At 41.2% G+C, this 15,921-nt stretch overlaps 1 protein-coding gene across 4 annotated transcripts in view; it reads left to right on the top strand.

Annotated features, from left to right (window-relative positions):
* Nucleotides 1–12,040, top strand: part of LOC309714138 (uncharacterized protein) — a 272,480-nt gene extending 260,440 nt beyond the window's left edge. For 3 of the 4 annotated variants that reach the window (XM_082546345.1, XM_082546347.1, XM_082546342.1), the window contains exons 3-4: nt 8,271–10,043; nt 10,609–12,040. In XM_082546345.1, coding sequence (XP_082402471.1) covers nt 8,271–10,043; nt 10,609–11,103 — 2,268 coding nt within the window. In that variant the 3' untranslated portion in view covers nt 11,104–12,040. Of the gene's footprint in view, nt 1–2,501; nt 3,653–4,634; nt 4,742–8,270; nt 10,044–10,608 lie in introns of those variants that run through there. The other variant, XM_082546346.1, reaches the window with a different exon arrangement.
* The last annotated feature ends 3,881 nt before the right edge of the window (nt 12,041–15,921 follow it).

Below are 15,921 nucleotides of genomic sequence, written 5' to 3'. Positions count from 1 at the left end.
ACGGCCGTATTTCATACGGGTCCACATTTCCAATGCACGCTATTTTCTGCAAGTACCGCTGCTTCGCCTCTGGACGCAATCGGTCTCTATCCGATTGTTCAGTGATGACATGACGAATCCTACTTGAGAGAGAGAGACAGTAACAGAGATGGGCAGTAACACGTTACTTGTAATGCGTTACTGTAATCCGATTACTTTTTTCGAGTAAGGAGTAAAGTGAGGGATTACTATTGCAAAAACGGTAATTAGATTACCGTTACTTTCCCGTAGGAACGCTGCATTACTGCGTTACTAAAACCGTGATTTTTTTGCAAGAATGTCTCATGACAGTGACTTAAGCAAGTGCGACGTTCGTGACAACAGCTGTGTGCAGATCAACAATGGATCATATTTCGAGTACGGGAGAGAGTATGAGCGTGCAGCGTTTAAAGCGTGGAAGTACTGACCTTACTTTAAGTTTGATTCCATAAAAAGTGACAAAAACATTAGTGTCCATTAGCATTGTGCGTGGGAAGAAAACTTCTTTTTACAGCAAAAACACCCCCCTAAACTTCCAAGCAAGCTCTGAGTGCGCTACCACGTAATGGGAAATTCACAGAGAAACTCGCGGATTCTTCCACTGACCACTGCGGCACACCTGCACCAGGGTAAACCTCCGCCTACGCCACTCCTGCTTTACAGGTGAAAATAGAGCAAAAGGACCGCTAGTCTTTGATGTTATTTATTTTCTGCTGTGTTTTACTTGCATCTATTTGAAAGACTGAGTGTAAACACACACAAAAAAAAAATTATGTGCTGGAATGTGCAGAAAATAGGTTTAAATATTAAACAAGTCAGAGAATGTTGCATATAATTAAATTTTTGCTTGATGCATAAAGTTAAAAGATTAAAACTAATAAAACAAGTTTTAAAATGAGACTTTTCCATTTGATTACATTTTGTATGATGGATTATGTAGAAAAAGTAGAATTGGGCTGAAAGATCTATCGCTTTATCACCTATTCAGGTTGTAAATCGTGTTTTTAAAAAGTAACCAAGTAACTAAGTAATTAATTACTTTTGAAAATAAGTAATCAGTAAAGTAACGGGATTACTTTTTGGGGGAAGTAATCAGTAATTAGTTACTGATTACTTTTTTCAAGTAACTTGACCAACACTGCTTGTAAATGACCCAGATTATTTATCTTATTGATATTTTTCAAACAGTTAAATCCCTGAACGAATTATACCTTATAATATAGATTAGACTCTTATTTTGAAATTCGGAACGGGCAACTTCCGGGAAGGAAGATCGAACTGCTACCGCTTGCTGCAGAAAAGGTTAATGAGAAGGTTATCGTTTTCCATCTATCTTTAAATTAGCATCTAGCTGGAAGGCGAACAGGTATGTTTTTTGTGTTGTACTTGTTGTTTACATTTCAGACAATTTGTAAATGTATTACTTGATTGTTAATAAGTTTATGAGTGATCTAGTAGGCTGATGCTAGCACCTCCTGTGCCTTTTCTCTGAATTAATTAGCATAACGGAAACGTGGTTATATCAAGTGAATGTTTATTTTGTTTTATGTTATGATTACAGCTCTTACAATGTGTCTATGGTAATTTGTGAATAAATGGGTTGGAATACCCCACCATGGTCCATCCGTAATGATCATTAAGTGCATCGTCTGAATAAAGTCCGGCTGGAATGCTACAGTACTTCCGGGCCTAAAGTAGTCTGCGTTTAATATGGCTTTTGTGTTGTTAACATGTTTAATGTTTTGTATTTTCTTCTATTTAATCTTAAAAAGCTCCTAAAACAGTCAGTGATCACTGTTGACCTCCCTCGGCTTTTATTACCGCTAATCATTTATTTAAGCTCAGTTTTTAAAACCTTAGGATGTAACTACAGCCCAGCCCATGCAGCAGTATATGAATGACTAACCTCGTATTGTGCATGGATTATCTCAGTTGTTCTCCTGGCTGAAGTTTGGTCCTTTTACAGCATCCTGCCATGCGATTACATTTGTTCCTGACCACCGAGAACACTCACGTTAACTAATTTTTTTTGCAGCACAAACCAGCACAAATGTAGCACAAACGTTTTATACCACTTTTATTGGATTTGAAGAAGGGGGGGGGCAACTTCCCTCACATCGCCGAAACACATAAATGAAAAGAAGGCCCCTAAACTTATATTTCTATTCAATAAGTTCTATTTATGTTAAAAGGAGGCCTCCTCTCTATCTGAGATGTGGATCATGATTTCCCTTTCTGTTCACACTGTTTGTGTCTATGTTCTCACATTCTGCATCTTTTTCTTTCTTTCTCTTGTTATTTCTCTTATTGTAATGCTCAACCGTATATATTTAGATGCATGGATAAATAATAGTGCCTTATATGTTTATATTGTTGTTGACAAATAAAGGTTATTTAAAAAAAACATCGGCCATCTTTTTCGAGTCACGTGTCCAAACAGCATCGAATCAAAGCAGATCAAGAAGAAGGGGGCGGGGCAAAGTGTTTGTGCAGGAGGGGAGTGTCACTACCCGATCCGTACCGGAAACCCGATCGGTACCCCGCATGCGCAAATCTTACGTCACTTCCTCTCTTTGCGACATTCAATATATTTGAATGATGCGGTTAGCGCCCAGTTAGCTCCTAGCATTTCTCAACAGCTCTGCCTTCTTTTCGACTGCCCGGGACATTTAAACAATGGATAATCCGTATACAAAGAAATTCATGCTTTTCTCCTCAACAGAGAGCGTCCCCCGATTGAGCAACAGCGCCGTAAAATAAGAAGAATGGCGCCTAATTACATAATTACAGAGTTAATAATACAGACTTTGTAATATCTCACGTGTAGATTCATCAGCCAGATGAACTGTTTACTGACAATTGGCAGTGATAGCGCACATCATCATCACTATTCCAACAATCCTCTCCTCACAGACAAGCATAAACACACTCGACTATCGCTAAATCAAATTTAACACACGTTTGTAATGACGATAATTCAGTTTATAATAGGGTTTATTCGCTCGGTCAGCAGGTGGCGGTATCCTCGTACACTGGGGCGTACACTGCCATTAAACGAACAGAAGAAGAAGAAAACATCTGCACATGCGCGGTACGGATCGGGTAGACCCGATTTGTACGGTCAGACTTTACACATGCGCAGTAAGGATCGGAGAGTCCTGATCCGTAACTTTCTTTTTATTTTTCGTTTTTGTCTACATTGTACTGAAATGCTTCATTATTGCAAACATTTTAAGATATACTTGTTATTCTTAACATTTTAACAGATACTCTGACCCATAACTATCGTAAAACGCTACGACCGGAAGTACAAACCTTTCGCGCATGCGGGGTACCGATCGGGTTTCCGGTACGGATCGGGTAGTGACAGGGAGTCGAGCAGAGAGAGCTGCTTTTTCATGAAACGGGAGTAAAGTAGTGAACTTAGAGGAGAGAAACGAACTAAAGTATCGATCATAAACCACTACCAACGTCCTGATCGATATCTGCATCGATCTGCCCACCCTTGTCTCCTGGATCGTAGCTGAGATCAGCGTGAACCACGTGGGTCTCTGCTCCCTGATCTGTTTCCTGTATTTGGAAAGAGTTGCAGCTTCATCGCGGAGTTTCTCTCGGTTTGTGGGCTCATCTAAAGGTAAGCACCGAGCTAACTTTACTGTGAGTTCAGTTCATGTTGAGTTTAGCTCCTGAATGAGGTCTTCTGCTGCTCTCCTCGGTGTCTGTTTACAGTTTATTGTGAACACGTTGAGAGAAGAGTGAGAGAGTGTTTGGAGAAAAACACCAACTAATCATTAGCTCAGCATGCTGGGAGAAGTTGGAGCAGAAAAGTCTTTTCATTGTCCCTGCAGCTGTTTTTCTGCCTGCACCAAACCTCTACAGCCTCGTTTCTATTTGAAGTGATAACAGGAAGGTGTGTGTGTTAGCACACGCAGCTGAAACTGCAGCTGCTAGAACACACTTGTTCATTATCCGCTCAGTCAATAACATTCATCCATTTCACAGACACATTACAGACATGCGTCCTTTATCAGGCTTTTTTTGTCTATAATTTGTCAAATGCATCTTTCCAGGATGATTTTAAGTCATTTTGAGTCAACGTTCAAGTTGCAGTCAGTAAATTCTTATTGATGGAGAGAATTCTTTTTTTTATAATTTTTTTAAAAATCCGAGTCCATGTTAAGAATATTCTTAAAAGTATCTTGATGAATACTTGTTGTAATGTCGTGACTATCGATCAATGGTCATGAGTGCCATAGTTTCACAGTTACTATTCCTAAAAGTAAAGATAAGATAAGATAAGATAACCTTTATTAGTCCCACACGTGGGAAATTTGTTTTGTCACAGCAGGAAGTGGACAGTGCAAAAGTTATGAGGCAAAAATTACAAAAATACAATAAGAATAAATACAGTACACAACTGTACAGAATAGAATAAAATAAAATAAATATACAATAAGATAAAAATAGAATACAAATACAAATACTATATACAACTTTATATATAAAGAGGGCGTCCGCCAAATCCAAACTGTAAATATGATGGCTTTAAATTCAATCCTGGGACACGTCCCTCTCACGTTCTTGTCTCACTGTGATGTTACTGTTTTGTGTCCCAGCTGATCAGCAGGAGGAGAAGAGTTTGACAGAGCACCAGGTGAACATTTTCAGCCGTTTGGACTCAGCTCAGCTGCTACAGTGGAAATAAATGTCATCAACACAAAAGGTGAAGAACATATCACTTTTATCAGAATCAGAAAACTTTATTTATCCTCAAGGGGCAATTAACAAACAACCGAGCAGCATACGTTGAAGATAAAGACAATAATAACAGGCAATAGGAGTGAAATAATAAATACACAGAATATACAGTATATACAGTTTTAAAATTACAGTTTTAAAAATTAAAGTGACTGAAAGATGAATAAATAACAGTAAGTGACAGCTTTTATTGAAACTGTGTGCACTTCATCAGCTGATGCTTGTTTGTCAAGATTGGAGAAGTTTCAAGAAGAGGCTTATTGACATTTTGTATGGTGATACCCAGGCTGAAACGAAATACAGTTTCTCTCGTTTTTTTCCTTTTTTGCCTGTCCCATTTGTTTCTTTTGCCATCAGAATTATTGTCTAGAGACAAAGAAAGATGCCCAACGGATTTACTTTACCAAATGGACCATCCCGGCCTTGCTGTATTAGTCTATTTGATTTACCTTTGCTTTTATTGTTTATTTTATTTTCACTTGCTACACACGGGACAGATATGACTGGGAGAAAGAAAGAGGGAAAGAAAAACAGTGGGGAAGAGGAACTGTGATAAAGGGCAAAAAACAAAAACCAACAAATCTATATATATATATCTATCAATCAATCACCTGAAATACAGTTTCTCACCAGAATCTACAGTGCAATAATCAATAAAATTAAAAAGGAAAATGGCTTAAAAAAAGAAGAGTAAAAAGGCAGTAATAAATTAAAAGGGTAAATAACAAAACATCTAAATAAAAAAAAGAAAACAAAAACTCAAGTCTAAATAGTCACGCTCATACAGGTAGCAACAGTCCTTTCACAGAGTATTGTGTGCATCTGGGGAGTATATTGTATGCTATATGTGTGTGTAGACAGGAGGCATCACAGTAAAGCCGTGCTAATAGTTGAACGGATGGGGAGGTGAGGTTTTCTGGGCCTCCTGGGGGAGTGGAGATGCGTTTGTGCTTTTTTGATAACTGATGTGGTATTAATAAAGAAGGACAGGTCTTCTGTTTTGTCTTTATTGTTTATGAGATTATGGGATCTACGCCACACTTCAAGCTGCTCCACATCCATTCTATAAGTGGACTAATTGTTTTCAGTAATGAGACCAACCACAGTTGTCTTTGAACTTCACAATATGATTAGCACTGAGTCTGGCTTACAGTAATGTGTGAGCAGACTGAACAGCAACGGGCTCAGGACACCCCAGAGGAAAGCCTGTGCTCACCAAGATGGTCTTTGATGTGTGACTGCCTCTTGTCACTTTGTCAGGAAGCTGAAAACCCAATTGCAGGTTGCAGGGTCCACACCTAATAGCATCAGCTTTTCCACCAACTGCTGCAGAATGATCGTGTTAAAAGCTGAGCTGAAGTCGATGAAAAGGACTCTGGCAGAGGGGTGTTCTTCCTCTCCAGGTGTGACAGCATAACACGGAGTGTGGTAGAGAGAGGTCATCTTCTGTAGATCGGTTGGTCCTGTATGCAAACAGAGATTGACAGACCACATGACTTTCGCGCATTGCATGTTGGGTACGAGTGGCAACAAAATCTAAACACTGCATCAAGCGCTAGTATTTCCAGCACCGGTAATCATTAATTCTGCGGTTTTAATCCCTACTTGCATTTTATTTGCCTCCAAAACAGTCATGTACAAAAAAACGGAGAACACGGCAGGTCCGTACAAAGACAGACTTGAAAAAAAGGAAATCTTTCATCACGCACATATTTATTATTATATGGTCCTAAGTGTGAGTGCATACACTCACAAAATGTTTAGTAATTTCAGATCCCTGCAACAAGCCCAGGTCCAGTTTACTTTGGTGATTTGGACTATTCCATTTAACAGATGTGTTTTTTTTTCTTTTATCTCCTGTACAGGCCAACACAATCTATTTGTCGTTTCAGGTTGTAGTATTACACAACTTTCAGATCAAATAGAAATAAAATGAGTGTTTCGTAATTCGTTCAATTCTCTTTATTTATAACTGGCATTATTGTTTCATTCTATTATAGAATCTTACAAGAAAGAGGCAAAATTGTATTCAATTGTGCTTTATTAGCTGCTTCGGCAAAGAAGCAAATCAACAATGCAAAAAACTCCCAAAAAACATTGCAAAACAACATAGTGGAAAACAGTTATTCATCACTTGATTGCTTCAATACAACACTTGGGCACATATATGCAGAACTTTTCATGGCTGTTTTGATATCGCTCTCTCTCTTAACAACCATATTCATGAGTCGCTGAAATGTAGCTGGAGCACTGCGTAAACCAAAACCCATGACTGTATATGAATAAAGACCAGATGGCGTGATGAAAGCAGATATTTCCTGAGCTCTGGGAGTCAGTGGCACCTGCTAATATCCCTTCAACAGATCAAACTTGCTCACATATTCTGCTGCACCAACTTGGTCAATACAGTCGTCAATATGAGGCAAGGGATAGGAATCGGGTTTGGTCACTGCATTTACTTTACGAAAGTCTGTGCAACAACGTGGTGATTTATCAGCTTTTTCAACCAACAAACATGGGGAAGCCCAGCTTGATGATGATTGAAATGTTGTTGCACTGCAATGTTGTTTTCCAACATGTTGATGCGGAAGGAGAAAAGAGAGAGCCTGACAGACTGACGGATAAAGGACGAACATGATATGGTTTCAACAAATTAACCTGGCAAAGTTGATTTATTTTCCGGCGATCTGGTGTAGCAATCTGATAATTCTGTTCAGACAGTTTCTGTACCACGGTGTAAGGCCCAGCAAACCGTGCCTGGAATGGTGACCCTGCAATTGGAAGAAAAGCCAAAACCTGGTCACCCGCACTAAATTGCTGCTCTTCAGAACGCCGGTCATGAAAATATTTCATCTTGACCTGAACCTTTTCAAGGTTCTGTTTCGCCAACTGACCTGCCACATACAGTCCGTGCCGAAAACCATTAACCTAATCCATCAAGTTCACTGGTGGTTCACCTGACAACCACTTATCGCACAGCATTGTCAATGGTCCCCGAACTTTGTGGCCAAAGACCAAGTCATTTGGGCTAAACCCAGTACTCTGGCCGTCACAGCATAAAGAGGGAAACACATCATCATGTAGCAATTTCAAATATCCAGTGGCGTTGAGGTTTCCATTGATGAAGAATGGACCCACTATCGTTGTACCCCATATACCACACCAAACCATCACTTTTGTTGTTCCAACAGTCTTGGAGGGATCCATCCAATGTGGGTTAGAGTCAGACCAATAGCGGTGGTTTTGTTTGTTAACTTCACCATTCACATAAAAGTTTGCCTCATCACTGAACAAAATCTGCAGTGTGTTCCTCAGCCAGGACACGTGAGGGCATGATATCCCATACCACGTGTGTTGTACCGAGTGTATTGCCTGAAAAGGAACTACTTCAACCTTTGGTTTAAAACTAGTGTTAGTGGAGGAAGTTTGAAGGTTGAGTTTGTTCCACGACTGCATTTCACTCACTGCCTCTGTTTGTATCGCTGTCACTGCAGGACCAACATGGAGCAAGAAGTCAGCGCTCTCAGGAGGCCGACAAACCTCACAGAAGAAAGGAAGAGAAAACATACAGCTGTGATGAGTGTGGAAAGTCGTTTTCCCTTTCTCAAAACTTAAAAACTCACCAGCTCATCCACAGTGGAGTTAAAGCGTACAGCTGTGACTTCTGCCGACAGTCTTTTCACCATCCTGACAGCTTAAAAACACACCAACTCATCCACAGTGGAGTTAAAGCATACAGCTGTGAGTTGTGTGGAAAGTCTTTTACGCAGAGTGCATACTTAAAAACACACCAACTCATCCACAGTGGAGTTAAAGCATATAGCTGTGAGTTGTGTGGAAAGTCTTTTACGTTTTCTGAAAGCTTAAAAAGACACCAACTGATCCACAGTGGAGTTAAAGCATACAGCTGTGAGTTGTGTGGAAAGTCTTTTACCCATGCTGGAAGCTTAAAAAGACACCGACTCATCCACAGTGGAGTTAAAGCATACAGCTGTGAGTTGTGTGGAAAGTCTTTTACCCGCGCTGAAAGCTTAAAAACACACCAACTCACCCACAGCGGAGTTAAAGCGTACAGCTGTGAGTTGTGTAGGAAGTCTTTTACCCACGCTGAAAGCTTAAAAACACACCAACTCATCCACAGTGGAGTTAAAGCGTACAGCTGTGAGTTGTGTGGAAAGTCTTTTACGCAGAGTGCATACTTAAAACAACATCAACTCATCCACAGCGGAGTTAAAGCGTACAGCTGTGAGTTGTGTGGAAAGTCATTTAACTGGGCTGGAAGCTTAAAATCACACCAACTCATCCACAGTGGAGTTAAAGCGTACAGCTGTGACTTCTGCGGACAGTCTTTTCACCGTCATGACACCTTAAAAAGACACCAACTCACCCACAGCGGAGTTAAAGCATACAGCTGTGAGTTGTGTGGGAAGTCTTTTACCCAGGCTGGAAGTTTAAAAACACACCAACTCATCCACAGTGGAGTTAAAGCATACAGCTGTGAGTTGTGTGGAAAGTCTTTTACCCACGCTGCATACTTAAAATCACACCAACTTTTTCACAGTGGAGTTAAGCCGTATAGTTGTGATGAATGTGGAAAATCTTTTACCCATGCTGGAAACTTAAAAACACACCAACTCATCCACAGTGGAGTTAAAGCGTACAGCTGTGAGTTGTGTGGAAAGTCTTTTACGCAGAGTGCATACTTAAAAACACACCAACTCATCCACAGTGGAGTTAAAGCATACAGCTGTGAGTTGTGTGGAAAGTCTTTTACGCAGAGTGCATACTTAAAAATGCACCTACTCATCCACAGTGGAGTTAAAGCATACAGCTGTGACTTGTGTGGAAAGTCTTTCACCCAGGCTGGAAGCTTAAAAACACACCAACTCATCCACAGTGGAGTTAAAGCGTACAGCTGTGATCAGTGTGATAAAGCTTTTACTCAAAGTAGCTACTTACAGCGTCATCAAGTTACCCACTCCGGATTTAAGGCGTACAGCTGTCACATTTGTGGAAAAACTTTCCGCTGGCTAGTCAGCCGAGACATTCACCTACGCATTCACACAAAAAAGGATGTTTGCTGCTGTGATCAGTGTGGCAAAATTTTTGTGACATACAAAAACTTAGAGCGGCACATGTTTACCCACACTGGGAAGAGACCTTATAAATGCGAACTGTGTGAGAAGACTTTTAAATCTCCACGTTACCTCAAATCACACCAAAAGATTCACAGCAGAGAGAAACTCTACAAGTGCAGTTACTGTGAGGTATGTATTTTTCTTTTTACAGTTGTAGTTAGTTTGAAGTATTATGTTAATGAAGTTTAACTCATTCACTGCCATTGACGTCTATAGACGTCAATGGCAGTGAATGAGTCAATGGGTTTAACTCTTTCACTGCCAATGGCTGGCAGTGAATGAGTTATTTTCAAAACTAAATGAGACATGAAAACTTCATTTACAGAATATTCAGTCAAATCTGACACAATTCTCCTGAAACTTTCCTGATGTTGGAAAAATGTAAAGTTTTAAAAGCTCCTTCCCTTCCTATCAATCTAACATTTACACTCCAATAGATGCATCGGAGAGAAGCTTGGGGTTTGTATCTTGTGGCATGCAGAGTAGAGCATCCAGGAGTTTAATCACCAATCTTCCCAATAAGTAGATTACCTACAAATTAAGAGTCATTGTAAGCCAGTAAGTTGAGTGTTATAATGTAAATAGTAAAATGTAATTGGATGCTGGCACAGATGCTCTTTATTTCAGGCGGAGTTCAAGATAAAAATGTTGAAGGAATTGCCTGACCTTCACTGTCTTTTATGTCTTTGTTTAGAAGCAGAGCGACACAGATGGATCCACTTCTCAACCCTGTCGTCACTGTGGTGGTGAGAAGACGTTCAATCAGCAACAGAGCCTAAAACGACATCAACGCAGACACACTGGAGACAAAATGAACTACTGCAAAGAATGTGGAAGAGGTTTCACCACACCAAGTGAATTAAGACAACATGAACTCTGTCACAGTGACGTCAAAACGCAAGTCTGTGACCAGTGTGGGTCATCCTTCACCACTGCGGATCATCTTGAAGTGCATAAACGATCCCACGCTGTAAATAAACAGTTTCATTGTTACCAATGTGCAAAAACATTCACTTCATTATCTGCTCTGTGCAAACATCAGCAGTATCATGCAGAACCGAAATCATTGGATCACAATGAATCTGAAGAGACAGAAAGATCCTCTTCTGGTTTCAGGGTCAGACTTAAAAACCTTGAGATCAGGCTCCACAGAGTTCAGATGGAGTCTCCTGTAAAAAGTGTCAGCTGATGTCACACTTGGATCTGATTTCTCGACTTTCTGGGATTTAGAAAGTTCGAAAGATATTCATAAGATCATTAAGTTTTTTGTTTTTTTTTTCCTTTAGGGAATTTTACAATGATATAGTAGTCAACCGGCCACGTTCCAGGCTATGGGTGGGGCGCCATGGCCGTCGTGGGCCCCCCCCAGACCCCCTTCGCCTGAGTCGCCGCCTCTGCCTTCCGCACGGTCGGCCCCCTGAACTGCCTCCACATCGCTACCGTTGCTTTCCACACGGCCGGCCTCCGGACTAGCTCTGTCACCTGTGCTACCCACCTGGTCGGCCCCCCGACCGTTTGACTTGTGGACTTTTGTGCCGGCGACCTCCGGGTCGGCCCCCTGACTTACTACTGAACTGTTCTTTGTGCGCCAGTGTTTTTTCGTGCGCGTTTCGTTTTTGGTCTTCTACTGCTCCTGTTTTGTTTTGCTTCGAGTTTTGCTTCGTTTTGTGTTTTCTATTATTGTGATTTTGGTTCTGTTTTTCCTCTGTTTAGTGTTTATTCAGTTCTGCCCATGTATTCCTGTGTTAAGTCCACGTTTCTTAGTCAGTCCCTTGCATGTGTAAGTTCCTGTTTTATTGTGAAAGTCTGTGTCTTATGTCAGTGTGTTCTATTTACGTTTCCCCTGCCTCGTCAGCTGTGATGTCTTCCAGGTGTGTTCCCCTCCTGTTTCCCATCCCCTGATTCCTGCCGTGTGTATTTATAGTGTGTGTTACCTCGTCTTCGTTGCTGGTTTGTCTGTGTTGTTTCCCCCCGGTCTCCCTCCGTATGTATTTCCCCGGACCTCCCTGCATCTTCGTTTCTGGTTTGTTTTGTTAGTTTTGCCCAGTTTAGGTTTTCTAGTTTCATGTTCACCCACCATTGCTGTTTGTACCCACTCCTGTAAATAAATACTCACCTGCACCAGAGCTGCCGCCCTTCGGGTCCTTTCTACAACTCCACACGTCTGCCACACCGGACGTGACAATTTTAACAGAGTGAGTTTTATTAAACATGGACATGTCAAGAATTGGGCCCTTTAAAATTGTACCAGTGCACTTAGAGAAAACCGGTCAGGTGATTATGTGTCGTGTTTTGATGAGCTAATAAAAAGCTCTCTTTTGCTCTCATTTTTTGTAAGCAAGCCTGCAAGATTGAATTAACAGCGCTGAAATTTTTTCGGGACAGCAAATATAAGGTGACCTTTTCCAGATTACAACTGGCTGAGGAGAAGCCACCTGTGGCAACCTGGGAGTTCCTGTCTAAAAGGATTGCCGCATGTCAATCCAGACCAAAAATGATAGATTTGTTTTTATTTTGAGTGAATATGTGTGAATTAGTGACTGTGGGTTAGCATGAATAAAAGGGGACAAACAATTGACTAGGTTGGGGAGAGAAAATTATGATCATGTTGTGACTTTCTGGAAGTTTGATTTAGCTACGATAAAATTTATTCATAAGTAATTGCTTGTATGCTTAAGCTTAATTGATTAGAATGTTTGTTTTCTCTTTGATCTTTTAGTAAAATAAGCGGTTATAATGATTTTCTTATGATCTATTGTGAAAGAAACTGGCTGGGGCCAGTGTTGAGCAGGTTTAATATGCAGTACTTGCAAGTGGTTTATATGTGCTCTAGCTCCCTTCATATTTTGTCAGCATGGTGACCAATAAAACCGCGTCAGGTGAGCATGCTCCGATAACGTTGGGTAAACAGGTAGAAGGCAGCGCTGTTTGAGGGCAGAGAGAAGTTCTAAACAGCCAAGATCGCTGATGGCAAGGACACGCCACATCCAAGATCTGATCTGCCACATATACATCCACTTCTCGCATCAATTCAGACTGACACCAGAGGCAGTGGGAGTCCTCCAAATCGCTGGCTAACGCAGGGGAGCATCAGCAGTAAGTCACGAATATTAAGAATTGTCTGTTGCTCATACACCAACAGCGAGTGGCTCTTTAAAACTTAGCAGGGACACCACTATAAACACAATACATAAATATTTCAGAAACGAGAGATGGCGCCATCTTGGAAAGACTACATCTGGCCCCCTTAAGTTCAATTACCAGTGAACATGGTAAGTAATAAGTAATGGTAATGTGAAAATTTCTTTTTCACTCTGACTTGAGTGAAAAAGAATAATTTTTTCAGAGAGTGCATGTCTTTGCAAATAAAAACAAGTACTGACTGTATTATTTTTGTTGCACAGATTAAAGTTATTGTTAGTGTCATGGTCTGGGTGAGTGCCTGGAAATTTCCACCAGGCTCCTGAGGCTCCTTGGATCTGCCCATGGGCAGGGCCACCACAGCTTCACTCACCTGGAGCTAACTGAGTCAATCAGGCTTAAGCTCTATGCTGACGTTTCTTTGCCAGTTCGTCAACTACTTGATGTTGGTACTACTTGATGTTTCATGTTTACGCTCTCAAAAATGTTATGCTTATGCTGTTTGTCTTGAGCTGCAGGACACTCCACGGTGCAAACACTCACCTCTTTGATTCTGTCAGGGCTCAGAGGCCCGTGGCATGGAATGGACTCAGGTGCAGAACCAAAGACTGGAAGCTTGGAGTGATTTGCAAAAACAAAAACTTTTATTTACAAGTGTTCCTAACAGAAATATTCTAGACAAAAGACAAGATTAAGCTTTGTGCAAAAGCATGGCGTCTGTGAGGTGCGGGGCTAGGGCGAGCAAGGAACAGTCAGGTCACTAAACTGCTGAGACTGGATTGGGTCTGGTGGAACCTGTGGCAGACCAGGGTACTGAAACGTAGGAGAGGAAAATCAGAACAGTCCAAGGAGTTGTGTTTCCCCATTTGACAAGCTGGAATGGCTTATGTGTTTGCTGGCGGGGATTAGCTGGAGGTGGAGGCGAGGTCCAGGTGGGTACTGAGTCTCCCATATAGGTGTGCAGGGAGGCAGGCAGGTGAGAATGGCAGTTTGTCTGAAAAGGATTAAGCAGCAGCTGACCGGAATCCAGAAGCAAGGCTATGGCAGGGTTTGGAATGACGAGTCCAGGTACCGATGAGGTTAGCAGACGATCTGGCGAAGACTCATTGTGTGCGCTGCTCCTAAATACTGCCAGAATAATTGCCTGCAGCTGAGGAACGGGGAGGGGCAGGAAGGGCTCCACCCAGAGGAGAGCTGATGCTGTGCAAAGTTACTCAGGCTCGCCCAGACCATGACAGATTCTGGCTTCACACTGGCTCTCTGGAAATCTCTGTGCCTCAACTGCCTGCTCTCTCGCCACCTCGGAATCAACGGAACCCAGGTCAGCAGTCTCGCCTCCTCGAATTCTCCTGGACTCACAATCCTCTCCCTCAACACCTCTATCACTTCTCCTGCAAGTAAGCTGGGAAAATCTGTCATACTCACCTTCTCCGAAAACCACCTGGACTCTCGTTCTAACTCTGTTCACCTCTCTCCTCAGTGTGACCAGTACATACCTGCCACACTCAAGTTGACCTTGCCGTCCTATTTCCCTGGTTGCTCACCGCCACCTTACCACACCACGTTAGCCAAGCCACTGTGTATTTGCCACTGCTAAGTGTACCCTTGTATTACCTTGTTGAAACGTTATTTTTGCCTCCACTCTGGGTTACTGCGCTTTAGTTCAGTTCAAGTTACCATATGACTGGTACTATCGAAAAGTTAACTTCTTCAATTGTCCGTTGAGCGGGATCACCTCATTTGGTTTTAAAATTAGCATTTGATGCTACGTTGCTATGGTTGCAAGACACATGCTCACAAATTCGTTGTGTTACGCGGGTATTTGACTCTGGTGGTGCAGATTTTAAAGACTGAATACCTGTAAGAAGTTATCTATAGAATTTACTCGATAAATCTGAGGTAACAATTTGCATTGACTTTTTTGGGGTAGATTTAAGTCAATATATTGTGTATAAAATATTTAATTAAATTGGGTAAAATTTACCCCATATTTACGTATATATTCAACAGCTACTTACTCATTGAAATTAGATAAAATTAATTATATAATAACTAATAAAATTTAATTATTATCAGTTGATAAACATTACCTATTCATATAAGATAAAATGTACCCCCCAAAAAAGACATTCAGATGGTTCATCATCTCAATGTTTTTATTACATAAAAACACAGAATAAAGTGCAACACAACAGCTAATGCACACAACCCTTTCAAAGGCCACTTAGTCCATTTTAAAAGCCAAAAGCACAGAAACTCTACAGGTTGTTTCTGTGCATGTACGTTATCAAAAATATGGATACATAGAACAAAACACTAACACCAACATTCAATCTGTGTTTGCTGTCAGCAGAAAAAATACAGCTCCATCAAGCTATGTCTGGACAAAAGATTCTCTTGGAACAAGAAGGGAAATGTGTGTGCATTGCACAAGCTTATTTTTGAGGCCGTGGACCTTTTTCAGTAGTTTGGCCCCGTCAAGTTCCAAAAAATGTTTTTGATAAGTATCAAATGTGTTCTTCAGCTCCTTCGGATATTCGAGGTTGAGGGCATATATCAGTCCCATCAGCAGTACACATGCCTTCGTTCGGCTTCCACATCCCTCCATCACTTGGTTTCCCTCAATCACAGTGGACACATCTGATGGATCCTCCTCAGCCATGATGTTGTGGATCACAATCACCTTCATCATATTGTCTGTATAATCCTCACATTCTTACGTGTTAAAAAGAAAGAAACAAAAAGCATACACGTTTTATTTTATTTAAGATGCTTTTTCAATATATTTCAGTTTATCTAAAGAGGGGAGTGGACAGAAGATGAATGGAGAAGGGGAGAACGGGATAGGAGAGGACAGGAGAGAAGA

This window comes from Aulonocara stuartgranti (assembly GCF_965226115.1).
Source record: "Aulonocara stuartgranti genome assembly, chromosome: 9".
In the NCBI taxonomy this organism is placed as follows: Eukaryota; Metazoa; Chordata; class Actinopteri; order Cichliformes; family Cichlidae; genus Aulonocara; species Aulonocara stuartgranti.
Note: the sequence above shows the minus strand (reverse complement) of the source record. Positions and strands in the feature narration are given on the sequence as shown.